Consider the following 17439-nt stretch of genomic DNA (forward strand, 5'->3'; position numbering starts at 1 on the left):
TTATCATGCTTTTGTTCTTCTGTTTTGATTGGTTCTATCCCATTGTGTTTTATTTGATTTTATTAAGTGTGATGGTATGGAAAACTTTTTTGAGGAAAATAAGGTATCATATGGCCATTGTTCATTTCCTGTTTTTTAGTTTTGAAGTCCTATAATGCTTTCATTCTTTTGAATGGCTTTATACTATTTTGTTATGTTTTATATTATTGTGTATGAAGGTATGCTCAACTATTTCAAAGAAAACAAGAGACATTATGGTAGCCACTGTTGATGTCTTGTTGTGAAGTCCTGTGTTGCTTATATTGTTCTGATTTGCTTTGTTCTGCTCTGTTTTGTTTTGTTCTCTTTAAAACAAAAAAATTTTTTTACAAATTCTAACATATAGCTGAAACTCTGCCTACAATTTGTAAGTATCATTTAAATCATGGTTTTGGTCATTAGCAGTGCAAACAAAGTGCAGCTACAGAAACAAACCAGTAAATAAATATGTGCCTCTTATTCTTCATATGTAAAAAATGCTGATGAGACCCTCTACTGCTCAGAGTTTTTGAAAGGCTTGAATCAGATAACATATGTAAAAAGTTGGTCAAAATTCTAGACCTATCAGGTTTTTTTCTATGCACTGCACTTACTACATTTTGCCACTAGATGGAAATCCTGCACTAGGTCAAAAATTGACCAAGCCACCAAGAGAAGTCTGGATTTAATTACTAAGTGAAATGTATAGAAAATTAAATTTCAGATGTTTTCCTAGCAGCTGATGATATTTAGAAGTTGTGATAATTTCATATTTTGCAAGAAATGAAAGTTCAAGGGACAGGGATTTAGCTCAGTGGCATAAGCGCCTGCCTGGCAAACTCTAGATTGTGAGTTCGATCCCCAGTGCCAAAAAAAAAAAGAAAAGAAAAGAAAGAAATTAAAGTTCTAACAATGTCCTTACTTTCATGTAGAAACCTTGATTCTTTTAAATTTAGAATGTGAACAATCCTCTGAAAATTACTCCGTATTAGATAAATACATGCTATGGCTAGTAAAAATGAATGAAGATTTACCTCTGACCCCAAACTGAGAGAAATGATCTCATCCTCAAAAGCAGAATGTGTGTCAACATGGGCAGGAATTCCTGAAATAGAAAATAGAATAATATGTTGCTTCATTTTTCCTTTTAGTAAATTTAAAATGCCTAAACTATAAATGCAGATTTACACAGTTATGGTGAAAATATTGTTCAGTTATCAAGAAGGTACTATAATTTAGTTAACAGGAAACAAGGTGAATATGACAAAAGAATATTGAATTAAATAATTTTAAACTAAAAATTTTTTCTTCATGTCTTAAATAATTTAAAGTACCATTGGGATTTAACTCTCAAATAAGGATTAGAAGTCACTGTTTAACTAGGACACAAATCCAATTCCAGTGCAACAGGAAGATATAGAAGATAAACACTGTATTTTTTTTTCCTTGAACACTAGAGTTCCAGGTCCTTGGGAAACAAAGGCAACAGCCATGAGGGAAGACTAAATGTACCAATAATTAAGATATGGCTACCCCCACTGATCTATCAATCTGTTAACTGAACACCTCTTAATACAGAAATTTGGCTACGTGAAAGAGGATATAAAGCAACACAGACCCCAGTCCTCAAGTAGCTTACATATCAGTGGAAAGATAGATAAATAAGTAATGTAAATGCTTGCACAGCATGAAAAAGGCAGAAAAAAACAAACTACAACTACTATTGTTTATAAAACTCTTAAATATCATTTGACTACTATAAATATCAGACAAGGATGTTGTTAACAAATACAAGGAATTTATAATTTAAATATTTTTCATTGTTATCCTAGAGTTGCATTCCACATTCTTAAATATAAAAAGAATAAAAAGATCATCCAACAGTCAGCCTTCTTCCTTCTGTAATTATTTGGTTCTTCTGTTATACATATCATATTTTTCAAGCACTGTTCTCTAGTACAATGTTGAGAGAGGAACAAAGCAAAATTTAAAAATCACAAACAAAATAGGTATCTGTCTGTTCAAACTCTGTGATCAAAATTCCTCCAGGAATTGAGATGCAAAGATTAAGAGTAAGGCACAATAGCACATTCTAATAATCCCAGCTACTCTTAGGCTGAGACAGGAAGATCACAAGTTTGAACTCAGCTTGGGAACTTAAAGACTTAGTAAGACCTTATCTCAAAATAAAAGTACATTTTAAAAGGGCTGAGGATAAGTACAAAGGCCATGGTTCAATTCTCAGTACTGCAATAAATAAATAGGGCTTGGGGATGTAACTCAGTGGTACAGCGTCCCGGTGTAATCCCCAGTACAGAAAATAAAGAAAAGAAAGGAAAGGAAAGGAAGGAGCAAATTAATTTATGTTAGTTTGAGTTAAAAAATAGTACCTTTGATTTTTAAAAGTTACATAACATTCTTGGTTCTGAAATATATGATTGGAATTATAAAGAGGAATTACTCACCTTGCCCAGGTTCATACTGATTTACGGTCAACTGATCAGGTTTATGTTTAATGTAACCTTCTGCCAACCATTTCTCCAGAAAGCTATCGCAAATATCAGGAAGACCTAAAGTCAGTAATCACAAAAGCAAGGCAACACATATTAAAACATTTACTTTGTATGTTTTACCCAAGGTGGGAAATCACTCTGATAGAAATCACACAGATTTTCATACAGCAGTCTGATCCACTAATATAACAACAAACCTAAAAGCAAAAATAAATTATACTTTTTATGTGTGTGTTTTTAGATTTTGGAGTATTTGCATATATATAATAGATATCTTAGAGATGGGACTCAACTTGAAAGGAAATTTATTTATGCTTCATACATATATAGACTAAAAGCAGGACATTAATGTTCAAAAATTTCATACTTTGGAACATTTTGAGTTTTGAATTTGAGGTTAGAGATGATCAACCTGTATATTAGATCCAAGAAATTAACTTGACCACTTTCTTTTTTTGTTATTTTACAGTGTTTCATTTATTTTAATCACTGCCTTAAAAATACCATACTTCACAAAATGCAACTTTTATGAGAGTTATAAATGTTATATAACAATAGGCGAGAACCCCACCCCCACCCCCGCCACCACGAGGAGGAAGAACACAGAACTCTGCCTCTGGTTTGGGCCACTGTGTGTACCTTCCCCCACTCGGTGCACCCCCGACCCTAGTCTTCTGGAGGAAGCTGCTGAGCTCGGCCCTGACTTGGCCGTTGGGTGTGCCTGCACACCTCCATGCCTCCCTGCCACTACTAAGTGGAGGAAGACCACTGAGCTCCACTCCAGCTCAGGCAACTGAGCCAGGCCTGCACACGTTTGCACCCTCCCACTGCTGCCACACAGAGGAGACGGCTGTGCTCCTTTCCTGGCTCAGGCCACTGACCCGTGCCCATGACCCAGCACACTCCTCCCTTTTGCTGACCCAGAGGATCCATCCTGGTTCGACCCACTGCCCTCGGCTACTCTTATCATCTTTTAGACCAAGCATTGCTGTGAATGTTTGGCGCCCTATTTCCCTCCCAGAACCTTGAACTGCAGTGCACTGGCAGTGCTGGTTTGATGGGAGACTTAGTGGCCCCTTGCCCAGACAGAGGACCCTGGCAGGTTCTAGTCACTATGTACCCAAGAATCGGGTGGACATCAACCACGCTAGGACCCTACAAGACACACTGCCGACAGTTGTGACTATTGGGATTAAATGACCAGATATTGGCCCAGAACGTGAAAATGATGAAACGAAAAATCAAAATGCAATCTCTCAAACATCTCTAGTCCATCAGGTGCAAGAACATGCAACAGCAAAATAGAGAATTTTAAAAGGCATATACCAGAAACCTCTGAAAAGATAGCAAATGAAGTAAAGAAACAAATCCATGAGGCTATATAGGGAAATCAAATTAGAAGCAAGGTCTTACATAAAGACAGAAATAACAACCTTTTAAAGGATTTGCTCAATATGGCTAGGGAAGAAATAGATAAAAACAAACAGGAACATGGGAAACTAATTGAAACTTTGAATGAACAATGTAGAAAACAAGCAGAATCCATGGAACAAATTCGAAGAGATATCCAAGAAAAAAAAATTCTATTGAAAGCTGGCAAAACTGTTTAAATGAATCTGAATTTCAGACCTTGAGGACAGGACCACAGATAGTGATCATGAAAAGATAAAACTTATAAAAGCAACAAAGCCAATTGAAATGACAATTCAGCAGCTTCAAGATGATGCCAAGAGAAGCAGTGTAAGATTAATAGGCATCAGTGAAGTCGCAGGAGTCAATGCAAATGACATAACTAAGCTATTCACAGAAGTAATAGCAGAAAATTTCCCACACATAGGGAAAAAATCTGGCATACAAATAATTAAGGCATACAGAACATCAAACAGTCATAACCAACATAACTCTACACCCAGACATACAATAATTAAGATCCCAGGCATACAGCATAAAAACAGAATACTAAAAGCTGTTAGGGAAAAGTCATAACTCACCTATCAAGGAAAGCCTATTAGAATCATGGCAGACTTCTCAGCACAAACCTTCAGATTAAGAGGAGCTTGGAAAGAAGTATTTCAAGCCCTAAAAGAAAACAACTTTCAACCCAGACTGATGTATCCAGAAAAACTGTCTCAAATTTAATGGAGAAATAAAATACTTCCATGACAAAGAACAACTGAAGAAATACATATCAATAAAACCAACCCTAGAAAGAATATTGAAAGACATACTCGAAAGAGATAAAAATGACCACAATCTCCAGAACAACAACAGAAAGAAACCAGCAGGCTGGACAAAAAATTAAACAAGGGAGGAAAGCAGGAACCCAACAAGAGGAACATAATATGGCAAAGTCAAGCCAGTACGTATCAGTGATATCCATAAATGTAAATGGGCTCGATTCAGCTATCAAAAGAAGCAAGTTGACAGAATGGATCAAGAAATAGGCCTGGACTTCCAGGAGAACATGGCGAACAGATAACAGCAGCTACGGAGGCTCTCTGAAAGACTCAGCTAATAATTCAGGAATGGTGCGGAGTAAGGAGTCATAAGCAGGTGGAGATATGCTCTGCTGACCCAGGAACAAACTGGGCTGAGAGAAACCAACTTGGAATGCAGTCCTGGTGCTAGAACAGGAACAGAAAAGCTTCAGTGTGGAGGCTAGAGCCCGCGCCATTGGAAGCCGCTATTTGGGTTTCCCGCTGCGCGGTGGCTGCGTCTGCATTGGCTCCGCAGGGAGAGAGACGCGCGGAAACTCTGAGAATGGGAATTGGTGAACGGAGTTGAGAGTGGGACGGGCGTGGAGCCGTGCACTGACTTGTGATGAGGTGAATGAGAGAAACTGACACTCTACCACAGTTTGACTCCAGCGGAGGACATTCTGGGACTGGGCAGTCTTGCGGGAGCAGGGCGCGGTGGCGACTTCAGCCACGTATCCCCCTCTCAAGCAGGACTGGTGAGAAGTGCCTAGCCTACGTGACGCTGCTGGCTAGCCCAACCCAGACCCCAGAGCCTGAAGGTGGCCTAGAGGGGCAGGCCCCACGTAGGCTGCCTGATCTGCAACTTCCTGGTGTGCTGCGCTGGGCGGGAACACCTAGCCGGAGCAATTCGATCAGGCTGTGGCTGACAGGGAGGGAAGCTGGGCCTCCTATATAAGCTTGCATATATAAGGAACAAAGAATATGGGAAGAGGCAGCAACAAGAAAGGCTCCTCGGCCCCCAATCCTGAGAAACAGGTAATAGCGGACACCGCACCAATAGACATAAAGCGCCATCTAGAGAGCCTCATAGATCAGTTCAGGAATGAAGTTATCAATGACCTGAAGCTAGAAGTAAGCAGAATAGTTAGAGAAATGCTAAGCACCACCCAAGAAAAAACAGATGGTGGAATGGAAGAACAGAAAAAGAGGGGAGAATTGTTTGATGGAGAAAATAGAGAAAGCATAGAATACGTGAAGCAGGTTCAAAGGGACTACCAGGAAACTAAAAAGTCTATAGAAAACTGGCATAACAGCTTGAAAGAAACTAAGCACAGACTATCTGAACTGGAGGGCAGATTTGTAATATGGGAGAATGAAATGAAAAACTTCTTAAAAGTAACAAAGAAACAAACAGCAATAATAGATAAGAGGATCCATAACTTAAGAATTAAGAACATAAAAGAAGAAGTAGGGACACAAACAAATGAACTACAAAAGCTACTCACAGAAATAATCCAGGAGAATTTCCCTAATTTAGCAAAAGGTAAAGATACTCAGATGTATGAGGCATACAGGACCCCAGCCACCTACAACCCAAACAGAGCAACACCCAGGCATATAATAATTAAAATTCCAGAAATCCAATACAAGAACAGAATATTAAAAGCTGTCAGAGACAAGAAACAGATCACTTACAAGGGAGCACCCATCAGAATTACAGCAGATTTCTCTGCACAAACCATCAAATCACGAAGAGCGTGGGGGGAAATAATTCAAGCTTTGAAAGATAATAATCTCCAGCCAAGATTGATATATCCTGCACAACTATCCCTGGAAATTGATGGAAAAACAAGGTGCTTCCAGGATGAAGAGGAACTGGGGGAATTTGCAACCACCAATTCAACTCTACAGAGAGTATTGCAGGATATTCTAAAAAAGAAAAATACAAAGAATCCAGAAATAGTGGCGGGGAGGCCACAATGAATGGAGCAGAAAACAAAATGAAGAAGACAAACTGACAACTAATGACAGAAAAAGAGCTCAACAGAAATGAGGCAGAGAAGATTGGATGATAGGAACAGCTATTTTGGAGAAAATGACATCTTAATAGGTAATGCTGATTTAGTATCATCTTGTTTTGAAGTCTCATCAAACTTTTGTTCTTCTGTTTCCATTGGTCTAAACAGGTTGTATCTTATTGGATTTTATTATGTACGATAGTATAAGCAAAAACTTTTAAAGACAAGGAGATTATACAGAAACCATTGTTCATTTTCTGTTAGTTGATTCTAAATACCCTGTAATGCTGTCATTCTCTTAAATGGTTTTATATTATTTTGATATATTTAATGCTACAATATAAGAAGTTGTACTCAAGGATTTCAAGGAAAGAGACAATATGGTAACTACTTTTATGTCAGGATTATCTTGTGGTGAAACACTATTCTGCTTAAATGGTTACATTTTGATCTGCGCTGATTTGCTGTTATGCCCTCTTTTATCTCAATCTCCACTCAATTATTTACTTTTTTATTTTTATCCTTTTAATTAAGGGAAAAATAAATAAAAATAGCATGATATATTATAGCAACCCACTTTGACTTTCCATTTTCTTGATTTAAAGCCTTGTATTACTCTCACCATCTTGTTTTTGACTGATGTCCCCCTATTCTGCTTTGCTTGATAGTACCAGGTTCGAAAGTTTAGGCAACTGCTGTGAAGATAGTGAGATTCATTATGACACCCATTCTCGATGACTTTTAAATACTTTTGAAGACCTACAATGTCTCCAATGTTTTGGTTTTGTCGGTTTTGTTCTTTACTGTTTTGTTCAATTTTATTATAACTGATGATATAGGCAATTCTATTAGAGATAGCGGGAGGCATTATGGTAATCATTATTGATCACCTTGTATTATGCTTTTACATTATCTATTATGTCCACCCTTTTGATTTGATTGACTCTGTTCTGTCACATTTGATTCTACTCCCTTCCAAAAAAGTAATAAGAACTGTGGGAGTAACAAAACCCAAAATGTGTAATTGTCATTGTACAAAAGAGAGGAAAAGAAAGTGCTCTAAATGATATAACTGCATGTATGTTTAAGTGTATAAGATAGAAAATGATATCACTGAGTTTTATTGGATCATTGAACAGAACTGTTTGCAGTCTCACTGTTGGAATGTCCACTTTACAAGCTTTAACTTTGTGACTTGAACAATTATTTCTAAGATGACAATATGTAATCCATTAACTAGTGATTTCCTACTGCTTATTTTTTTCTATAAATCTGTATAACTTGTACCCTTTCTCCGCTTTTTTTTTCTCCTTAAATAAAATTTAAAAAAAAAAAAAAAACCCTCTCTCCCCCCTAAAGCAACACATTGAGGGTATAGACAGATTTAAATCTCTAGCTATCTTTAAGTGTCCTAACATCTTAAGCAAAACAGAGATTTATAACAACATGAAACCTGTATTTCACTAGTATTTTTAATCCTGAAAAATACAGCTGTTTTTCACTAAAAAAAAAAAAAAAAAGAAAAGAAACAGGCCTCCACAATATGCTGTATTCAAGAAACATATCTGACTCAAAAAGAAACTCACAGACTAAAAGTCAAAGAATAGAAAATAGTACTGCATGCAACAGGAACCCAGAAAAAAGCAGGGGTAGCTATCCTGTTTGCAAACAAAGTGAATTTCAAACCTAAAATGATTAAAAGAGATAAAGAAGACCACTACTTATTTGTAAGTAGAAAACTACAAGAAGAAGAACTTATAATTATAAATATATATGCATCAAATACAGGAGCACTCAACTATATAAGACAAACACTAATGGACATGAAAAACCAAATACACAAGAACACAATTGTAATAGGAGACCTTAACACCCCACTGTCACAAACAGACAGATCAACGAGACAAAAAGTCAGCAAAAAAATAATAGAACTGAGTCACACTTGTGAATGAATGGACTTTGTGGACGTTTACAGTGTTCTACTCAAGCACATCAGAATATACATTCTTCTCAGCTGCACATGGTACATTCTCCAAACTACACTATATTTTAACTCATAAAACATTCTTAAGTAAATGCAAAGGGAGTGAAATTATCCCATGCATAATATCTGATCATAGTGCATTAAAATTGGAAATCAATGGCAAAAAAACCCTGCAAAACCTGCATAAATACATGGAAATTAAATAACAACCTTCTAAATAACCAGTGGGTTACAGATAACATTAAAGAATAAAAGAATACCTGCAATACAATGAAAATGCACACACAACATACTGCACCCAATGGGACACAATGAAAGCAGTCCTAAGAGGAAAATATATAGCAATAAATAGTCACATCAAAAAAATGGAACAAGCACAAATAAATAACCTAATGTTCAAGCTTCTAGAAATAACCTCAAGCTTCTAGAAAAGGAAGAGCAAGTCAAATCCAAAGCTCATAGAAAAGAGGAAATTGTAAAGATTAGAGCAGAAATGAATGCAATTGAAACTAAAAAAATAATACAAAGAATGAGCGAATCAAAGAGCTGGTTTTTTGAGAGGATACACAAAATTGATAAACCCAACCAGTGAGGCGGGTCCTGAGAAGGACTGCACAGGTCTCCTCACTCCCTGCCAGGTTTGGCAAGCTCTGGAGTTCTGGGCCTGCCAGCATCATCTGTTCCAGAGGATGGGCGGCCTGGGGTGAGTGTCCCCGCACCATCCCCTGGGGCCCAGCTAGTTTGGAACCTTCACTCAGCCCCAGACAGGGAATTTTGCAGCTTCCTGTTGTACTAGACCAGTGCAGTGGATCCTGAACGGGCCTGCACAGGTCTCCCTGCTCCCCGCAGGGCTTGGAAGACACTACAGAGTTCTGGGCCTTCCAGCACCATCCATTCCAGAGGCTGGGCAACCTGGAGTGAGTGTCCCCACAGCATCCCCCTGAGCTTAGCTAGTTTGGGAATGTTCCTCAGCCCCGAATAGGGAATTTCACAGCTTCCTGTTGCACTAGACCAGTGGCAGGTCTTGAGCCTGCCTGCTCCACCCCCAATGACCCTCTCTCAATCTGGGGAACTGGGCAGCCAGAGTCCCAAGAGCTGAGGGCATAGAAGAGGATTTTCAACAAGATCTGGGGAAGCCTTGGAATAACACTTGAAACACAGAAACAAAGGAAAATGACAAAACAAAAGACCAAATCACAATCTCAAACATCCAGACGATCCAAAGAAACCTTAGGAGCTAGGTACATGGAAGAAAATACATGCCATACACCTGAAACATTGGTCATAATAGCAACTGAAATAAAGAAGCAACTCTGGGAAGCATTAAAGGAATTCAAACTAGAAATAATCTCCCACGTAAAAGAAGAAATGATAAAAGAAATGAAAGAGAAGCTGAACATATCTAAAGAAGACACAATTTAAAAATTGGAGGAACTAAACAAAAAGGTAGAATCCCTGGATGAACAATATAAGATACAAACAGAATACATAAAGCAGATGCAAAAAGATATACAGGAAAACAAAAATTCCATTGAAAGCTGTAAAAATCGCCTCAATGAAAATGAAGGTAGAATTTCAGGCCTCAAAGACAAGATTGCAGCTAGTGAATAGGAAAGACCTTTTAAAAATAACAAGGGAATCAGGAAATAACAGTTCAACAGCTGCAAGATGTGGCAAAGAAAAACAACATAAGACTGACAGGGATAAATGAAAAAGAAGGGGACAACATAAAAGTTGTCAAGAGGATATTTAGAGAAGTAATATCTGAAAATTTCCCAAATATGGGATTAGAAACTGATATCAAGACCAGTGAAGCATATAGAATTCCAAATAGCCATAACCAAAATAAAACTACATCCAGGCATATAATAATCACCATCCCAGAAATCCAACATAAGAATAGAATATTAAAAGCTGTCAGAGGAAAAGACAAATTACTTATAAAGGAAAACCTATCAGAATCACAGCAGACTTCTCAGCACAAACAATAAAGTCAAGAAGAGCATGGAGGGAAGTTTTTCAGATCCTAAAGGAAAATGATTTCCAACCTGGACGGATGGACCCAGCTAAACTGTCCTTCAAAATCAATGAAGAAATAAGACACTTCCATGACAAAGAATAGCTAAAGAACTTCATGATCACCAAGCAAACCCTGCAAAGAATACTGAAAGACAGTTTAGATACACTTAGGAAAAAACCACTAAGCAAAGCAGACAATTAAACAGAACAGAAAGATAAAGATGCAACAGCAGAAAGATAAACCAACATATAACAGTTATAACCATTAATGTAAATGGTCTCATTGCACCAATTAAAAGAAAGAGACTGGCAGAATGGGTCAAGAAACAAAATCCAGCCATACGCTGTCCACAAGAAACCCATCTAACCCAAAAGGATACTCACAGATTGAAAGTCAAAGGATGGAAAACAACATTTCACGCAACAGGAATGCCAAAAAAAGCAAGGATAGCTATTCTGTTTGCAGACAATGTGAATCTCAAACCAATAATGATCATAAGAGATAAAGAAGGTCATTACATACTGGTTAGGAGAAAACTTCAAGAGAAAGAGATAACTATCTTATATATATACATATATGCACCAAATTCCAGAGAACCAAGTTATATAAAAAAAGTATTAACAGAAGTGAAAAAACCAAATTAGCAGTAACACAATTGTAACAGGAGACCTTAACACACCATTGACAACAAGGGACAGATCAACCAGACAGAAAATGAGCAAAGAAATAAAAGAACTGAATCACACCTGTGAACAAACGGACCTGATTGACATATACAGAGTATTCCACCCAACAACATCAGAATACACATTCTTCTCAGCAGTACATGGGTCATTCTCTAAAATAGACCATTTATTAGCTCACAGAAAATATTTAAATAAATGCAAAAGAGTTGAAATTATCCCTTGCATGTTATCGGATCATAGCACCATGAAATTACAAATTAATGATGCAAGATACTGCAAAAATCCCATAAACACATGGAAACTGAATAACACACTCAAGTAATCAGTGGGTCACAGGGAAAATTAAGTAAGAAATTAATACCTACAAGCAAACGAAAATACAAATACAACTTACTGAAATCTGTGGGATGCAATGAAAACTGTCCTCAGAGGAAAATTTATTGCACTTAGTTCCCATATCAGGAAAACAGAAGGAATATAAATAAACAAACTCATGTTACACCATAAACTTCTAGAAAAAGAAGAGCAAGTCAAGCCGAGAGCCAAAAGAAGTGAGGAAAGTATAAAAATCAGAGCAGAAATTAATGTAATAGAGACTAAGAAAACAATCCAAAGCATCAGTGAATGAAAGAGTTGGTTCTTTGAAAGAATAAATAAAATTGATAAACCAACCTTATTTTAAAAAGGGAAGAAAAAGCTCAAATTCATGCAATAAGGAATGAAAAAGGTGAAATCACTACAGACTCTGTAGAAATATAGAAGATCATCAACACCTCTTTTGAAAACCTGTACTCTAAAAGATTTGATAACACAGAAGAAATAGACAGATTTCTAGAAACATATGAAGCACCAAAGCTAGGTCAAGAAGACGTAAAACTGCTGAATAACCCAATCTCTATAAATGAAATTGAAAACATAATTAAGTCCTTACCTACAAAGAAGAGCCCAGGCCCAGATGGATTCAATGTAGAATTCTACAAGTACAAAGAAGACTTAATGCCAACACGCCTCAAATTCTTCAATGAAATTGAAAGGAAAACAATCCTTCCTAAGTCATTCTTGGAAGCAAATATTACTCTGGTACTAAAACCTGAGAAAGACCCAACTAAAAAAGAGAACTACAGGCCAATCTTCCTAATGAACACAGACGCAAAAATCCTCAATAATATATTGGCAAATAGAATGCAGCAAATCATCAAGAAGATTATACACCATGACCATGTGGGATTCATACCAGGCATGCAAAGATGGGTCTATATACATAAATCAATAAATGTAATCCACAATATCAATAAAACCAAAAGTAAGAATCACATAATCATTTCTATAGATGCAGAAAAAGCTTTTGATAAGGTCCAACATTCATTTATGATAATAACCTTACAGAAAATTGGAACAGATGGTCTTTACCTCAATATAATAAAGGCCATCTAAGACAAACCAACAGCCAGTATCATACTAAATGGCCACAAACTGAAGGTCTTTAAAGTCAGGCACAAGACAAGGATGTCCCTTATCACCGCTCCTATTTAATATAGTACTGAAATACTAGCCAGAGCAATTAGACAAGAGAGAGAAATAAAAGGGGTAAAGATAGGAAAAGAAGAAGTTAAATTATCATTATTTGCAGATGATATGATACTCTACTTAGAAGTCCCCCAAAACTCTACTGAAAGACTCTTAGATATAATAAATAAATTCAGCAATGTGGCTGGATAAAATACTCAAAAATCAATAGCATTCCTACACACTAACAACAAGATCACAGAGAGAAATAATAGAAGCCACACCCTTCACAGTAACACCCAAAAAATGAAATGTTAGGAATTACTCTCACGAAAGAAGTGAAAGACAAGGAAAATTATAATACTGAAAAGAGAAACTGAAGAGGATCTCAGAAAGTGGAAAGACATCCCTTGCTCATGGATAGGAAGAATAAATATGGTGAAAATGGACATTCTCCCAAAACTCTTATACAGATTCAATGCAATCTCAATAAAAATACCATCAACATACCTCACAGATCTAGAGAAATCATTCCTAAAATTCATCTGGAGCGAGAAGAGACCTAGAATAGCAAAGACAGTTCTAAGCAGCAAAGATAAGGCAGGAGGCATCACAATCCCTGACTTAAAGTTATACTACAAAGCAACTGTAGTAAAATCAACATGGTACTGGAATCAAAACAGAGCCAAAGATCAATGTAATAGATTAGAAGATACAACCACAACTACCAACACATTCAACCACCCTATCTTAGATAAAGGGGCCCAATATATTCACTGGAAGAATGACAGTCTCTTTAATAAATGGTGTTGGAAAAACTGGCTCTCCATATGCCAAAAACTAAAACTAGATCCATGCCTATTATCATGTACTAAAATAAAATCTAAATGGATCAAAGATCTGAATATTAAAACAGAAACACTAAATCTATTAGAAGACAAACTGGGTAAAAACCTTGAAGACGCAGGGGTAGGTAGAGAACTCATGAACAGGACTCAAACCGCATAGGAAATACTTCCCAGAATCAATAACTGGGCTCACCTCTTATTAAAATGTTTCTGCATGTCAAAAGAAATCTCCAGCATAGCGAAAAGAAAACCCACAAACTGAGAAAAAATCTTAGGGAACTGTCCCTCAGACAAAGGACTTCTGTCTAAAATATATAAACAATTTTAAAAAATCAGATCCCCAAAATTCAAAGATCCAATCCAAAAATGGGCATCTGAGATGAATACACAATTCTCAGATGAAGAAATACAAATGGCAAATAAATACATGAAAAAAATGTTCATCATCATTACTCATTAGGGAAATGCAAATTAAAACCACACTGAGATTCCATGTCACTCCTGAAAGAATGGCCAAGATCAAGAAACCCACCAACGACAAATGCTGGAGAGGCTGTGGGGAAAAAGGAACTCTCCTGCACTGTTGGTGGGAGTGTAGACTGGTGCAACCATTGTGGAAGTCAGTCTGGAGATTTCTTAAAAAGCTGGGATTGAAGTCCCATTTGTTCCAACTATTCTACTTCTAGTCATATTCCAAGAACTGAAAGCATCACACCACAGTGATATATGTGCACCCATGTTTATAGCAGCACAATTTCTAATAGCCAGATCCTGGAAACAACCTAAGTGTCCATCAACTGAGGAACGGATAAAGAAGTTGTGGTATTTTTATATAATGGAGTACTACTTAGCAATAAAGAATGATCACATTGAGACATTTATAAATAATGGATACAACATGAGACCATACTCATAAGTGAAATAAATCAAACCCACATGTATAAATACCCAATAGTTTCCCTAGTGTAAGAAATGATAACAATACATAAAAGTATGGGGTAATCATGATTTCCCATTATATTGCTTTGAAGCCTTATAATGCTTTTATTCATTAACTGGAATGGTTTTATTCTGGGCTGTTTGATTTTATTGTCAGTGATTGTATGAACAGCTATTCTGAAGAAAACAAGACATCATACTAGCTAGTGCTGATTTAATATCATCTTATTTTAAAGTCCCATCAAGCTTTTGTTCTTCTGTCTCCATCGTTCTTAACATGTTGTATCTTATTAGATTTTATTATATGTGATAGTACAAACAAAACCTTTTATAGACAAGGAGATAATATAGAAACCATTGTTCATTTTCTGTTAGTTGGTTCTAAATACCCTGTAATCCTGTCATTCTCTTGAATGGCTTTACATTGTCTTGATATGTTTGATTCTACAGTATACAAAGTTATACTCAAATATTTCAAGGAAAGAGACATTATGGTTATGTCGAGATATCTTGTGGTGAAACAGTATGTTGCTTAAATTGTTCTGTTCTGACCTGTGCTGTTGTGTTGTTATGTCCTCTACTATCTCAATCTCCTTTTTTTAAAATTACTTATTTTTTTATTTTTTTATTAATGGATAAAATAAATTTAAAAAATAGCGAGATATATTTAGTAACTACTTTGATTTCCTATTATCTTGATTTGAAGCCCTCTATTGCTCTCACCATCTTGTTTTGACTGATTTTACTCTATTCTGTTTTGTTTGATAGTAACAAGTTTGAGTGTGTAGGCAACTACTTTGAAGACAATAAGATTCACTATGACGCCATTCTGGTTTGACTATTATCCTCTTTTGAAGTCCTGTAATGTCTCAAATGTTTCGGTTTTATTGGTTTTGTTCTGTGCTGTTTTGTTCAATTTTATTATAACTGATGACATAGGCAATTCTTTTTAAGATAGCAAGAGGTAGTATGGTAACCACTGTCGATCACCTTGTATTCTGTTTTTACATCATGTACTACGTCCATCCTTTTGATTTGACTATGTTTTGTTATGTCACATTTGGTTTTATTCTCTTAAAAAGTAGTAAGAACTGTGGGAGCAACAAAACCCAAAATGTATAATTGTCATTGTACAAAAGAGAGGAAAAGAAAGTGCTCTAAACGATATAACTGCATGTATATTTATGTGTATAAGATAGATAACCATATTACTGAGTTTTTGTTGGATCATTGAACATAACTGTTTGCAGTCTCACTGTTTGAATGTCTACTTTATATGCTTTAATTCTGTAACTTGAACAACTATTTCTAAGATGACAATATGTAATCTATTAACTAGTGATTTCTTACTGTTCATTTTTTTGAAATTCTGTATTACTTGTTCCCTTTTTCTGTTTTTTTTTCTTTTTGTTTTTAAATAAAATTTTTTAAAAATTGATAGACCCCTAGCCAACCTTATCAAGAAAAAAAAAACTCAAACTCATGCAATAAGGACTAAAGAGGAAAACCACTACTGATTCCATGGAAATTCAATATGTCGTGAACACCTACTTTGAAAATCTCTACTCACATAGGGTGGGAAACAGAGGAAATGGACAGATTTGTAGAAATATATGAACTACCAAAGCTCAATCAAGAAGATATAAAAATTTTGAATAACCCAATATCAGCTACTGAAATCAAAAACATGATTAAAAACTTACCAACCAAGAAAAGCCCAGGTCCTGATGGAGTCACAGCTGAAATCTATAAGAAATTTAGAGAAGATGCAATGCCAACACTCCTTAAACTCTTCAATGAAGTTGAAAGAAAAGCAGTCCTCCCTATATCATTCTTGGAGGCAAGTGTTACCCTGATACCAAAAGCAGAGAAAGAACCAACCAAAAAGGAGAACTATAGACCAATCTCACTAGTGAACATTGATGCAAAGATTCTCAATAAAATACTGGCAAATAGAATACGGCAAATCATCAAGAAGATCATACATGGCGCAAGTGGGATTTATTCCAGGAATGCAGGGATGGTTCAACATACGCAAATCAATAAATGTAATGTATCACATTAACAGAGTCAAAAAATAAAAATCACATGATCATTTCAATGGATGGAGAAAAAGCTTTTGATAAAGTCCAACACCTGTTCATGATAAAAACCCTACAGAAACTCAGAACAGACAGTGTGTATCTCAGTCTCATAAAGGCCATTTAGGACAATTCAACAGCCAACATTATATTAAATGGACAAAACTGAGAGCCTTTACTCTAAAATCAGGAACAAGACAAGGATGTTCACTATCACCACTCCTATTCAATATAGTTCTAGAAATATTAGCCAGAGCAATCAGACAAGAAGGAGAAATAAAAGGAATAAAAGTAGGAAAATTTATCATTATTTGCAGATGACATGATGCTATACATAGAAGACCCCAAAAACTCCATTAAAAGACTACTAGAGGTAATAAACAAATTCAGCAGCACAGCTGGATACAAAGTTAATACTCGAAAATCAACAGCATTCTTGTACACAAACAAAAAACTCACTGAGAGAAAATTTATGGAAACATCACCTTTCACAATAGCATCTCAAAAATTAGATACTTAGGAATCAACCTAACCAAGAATGTAAAAGAGAGTTCCAGGAGAACGTGGCGGACAGATAGCAGCAGCTACGGAGGCTCTCTGAAACACCCAGCTTAGAATTCAGGAATGG

The 17439-nt window shown here is 36.2% G+C and overlaps 1 protein-coding gene across 1 annotated transcript in view; it reads right to left on the reverse strand.

The window, feature by feature from the left end:
- Alkbh8 (alkB homolog 8, tRNA methyltransferase) overlaps positions 1-17439 on the reverse strand; it is an 84963-nt gene that overhangs the window by 53410 nt on the left and 14114 nt on the right. Inside the window, exons 5-6 of the mRNA XM_063255691.1 lie at positions 2484-2588; positions 1053-1123 (exon numbers count right to left, since the gene is read on the reverse strand). Of these exons, the coding sequence (XP_063111761.1) occupies positions 1053-1123; positions 2484-2588 (176 nt within the window). The remainder of the gene's footprint in view (positions 1-1052; positions 1124-2483; positions 2589-17439) is intronic.

Source organism: Cavia porcellus, unplaced genomic scaffold (genome assembly GCF_034190915.1).
Source record: "Cavia porcellus strain 051 isolate PalLab524CR breed Dunkin Hartley unplaced genomic scaffold, mCavPor4.1 scaffold_9, whole genome shotgun sequence".
In the NCBI taxonomy this organism is placed as follows: Eukaryota; Metazoa; Chordata; class Mammalia; order Rodentia; family Caviidae; genus Cavia; species Cavia porcellus.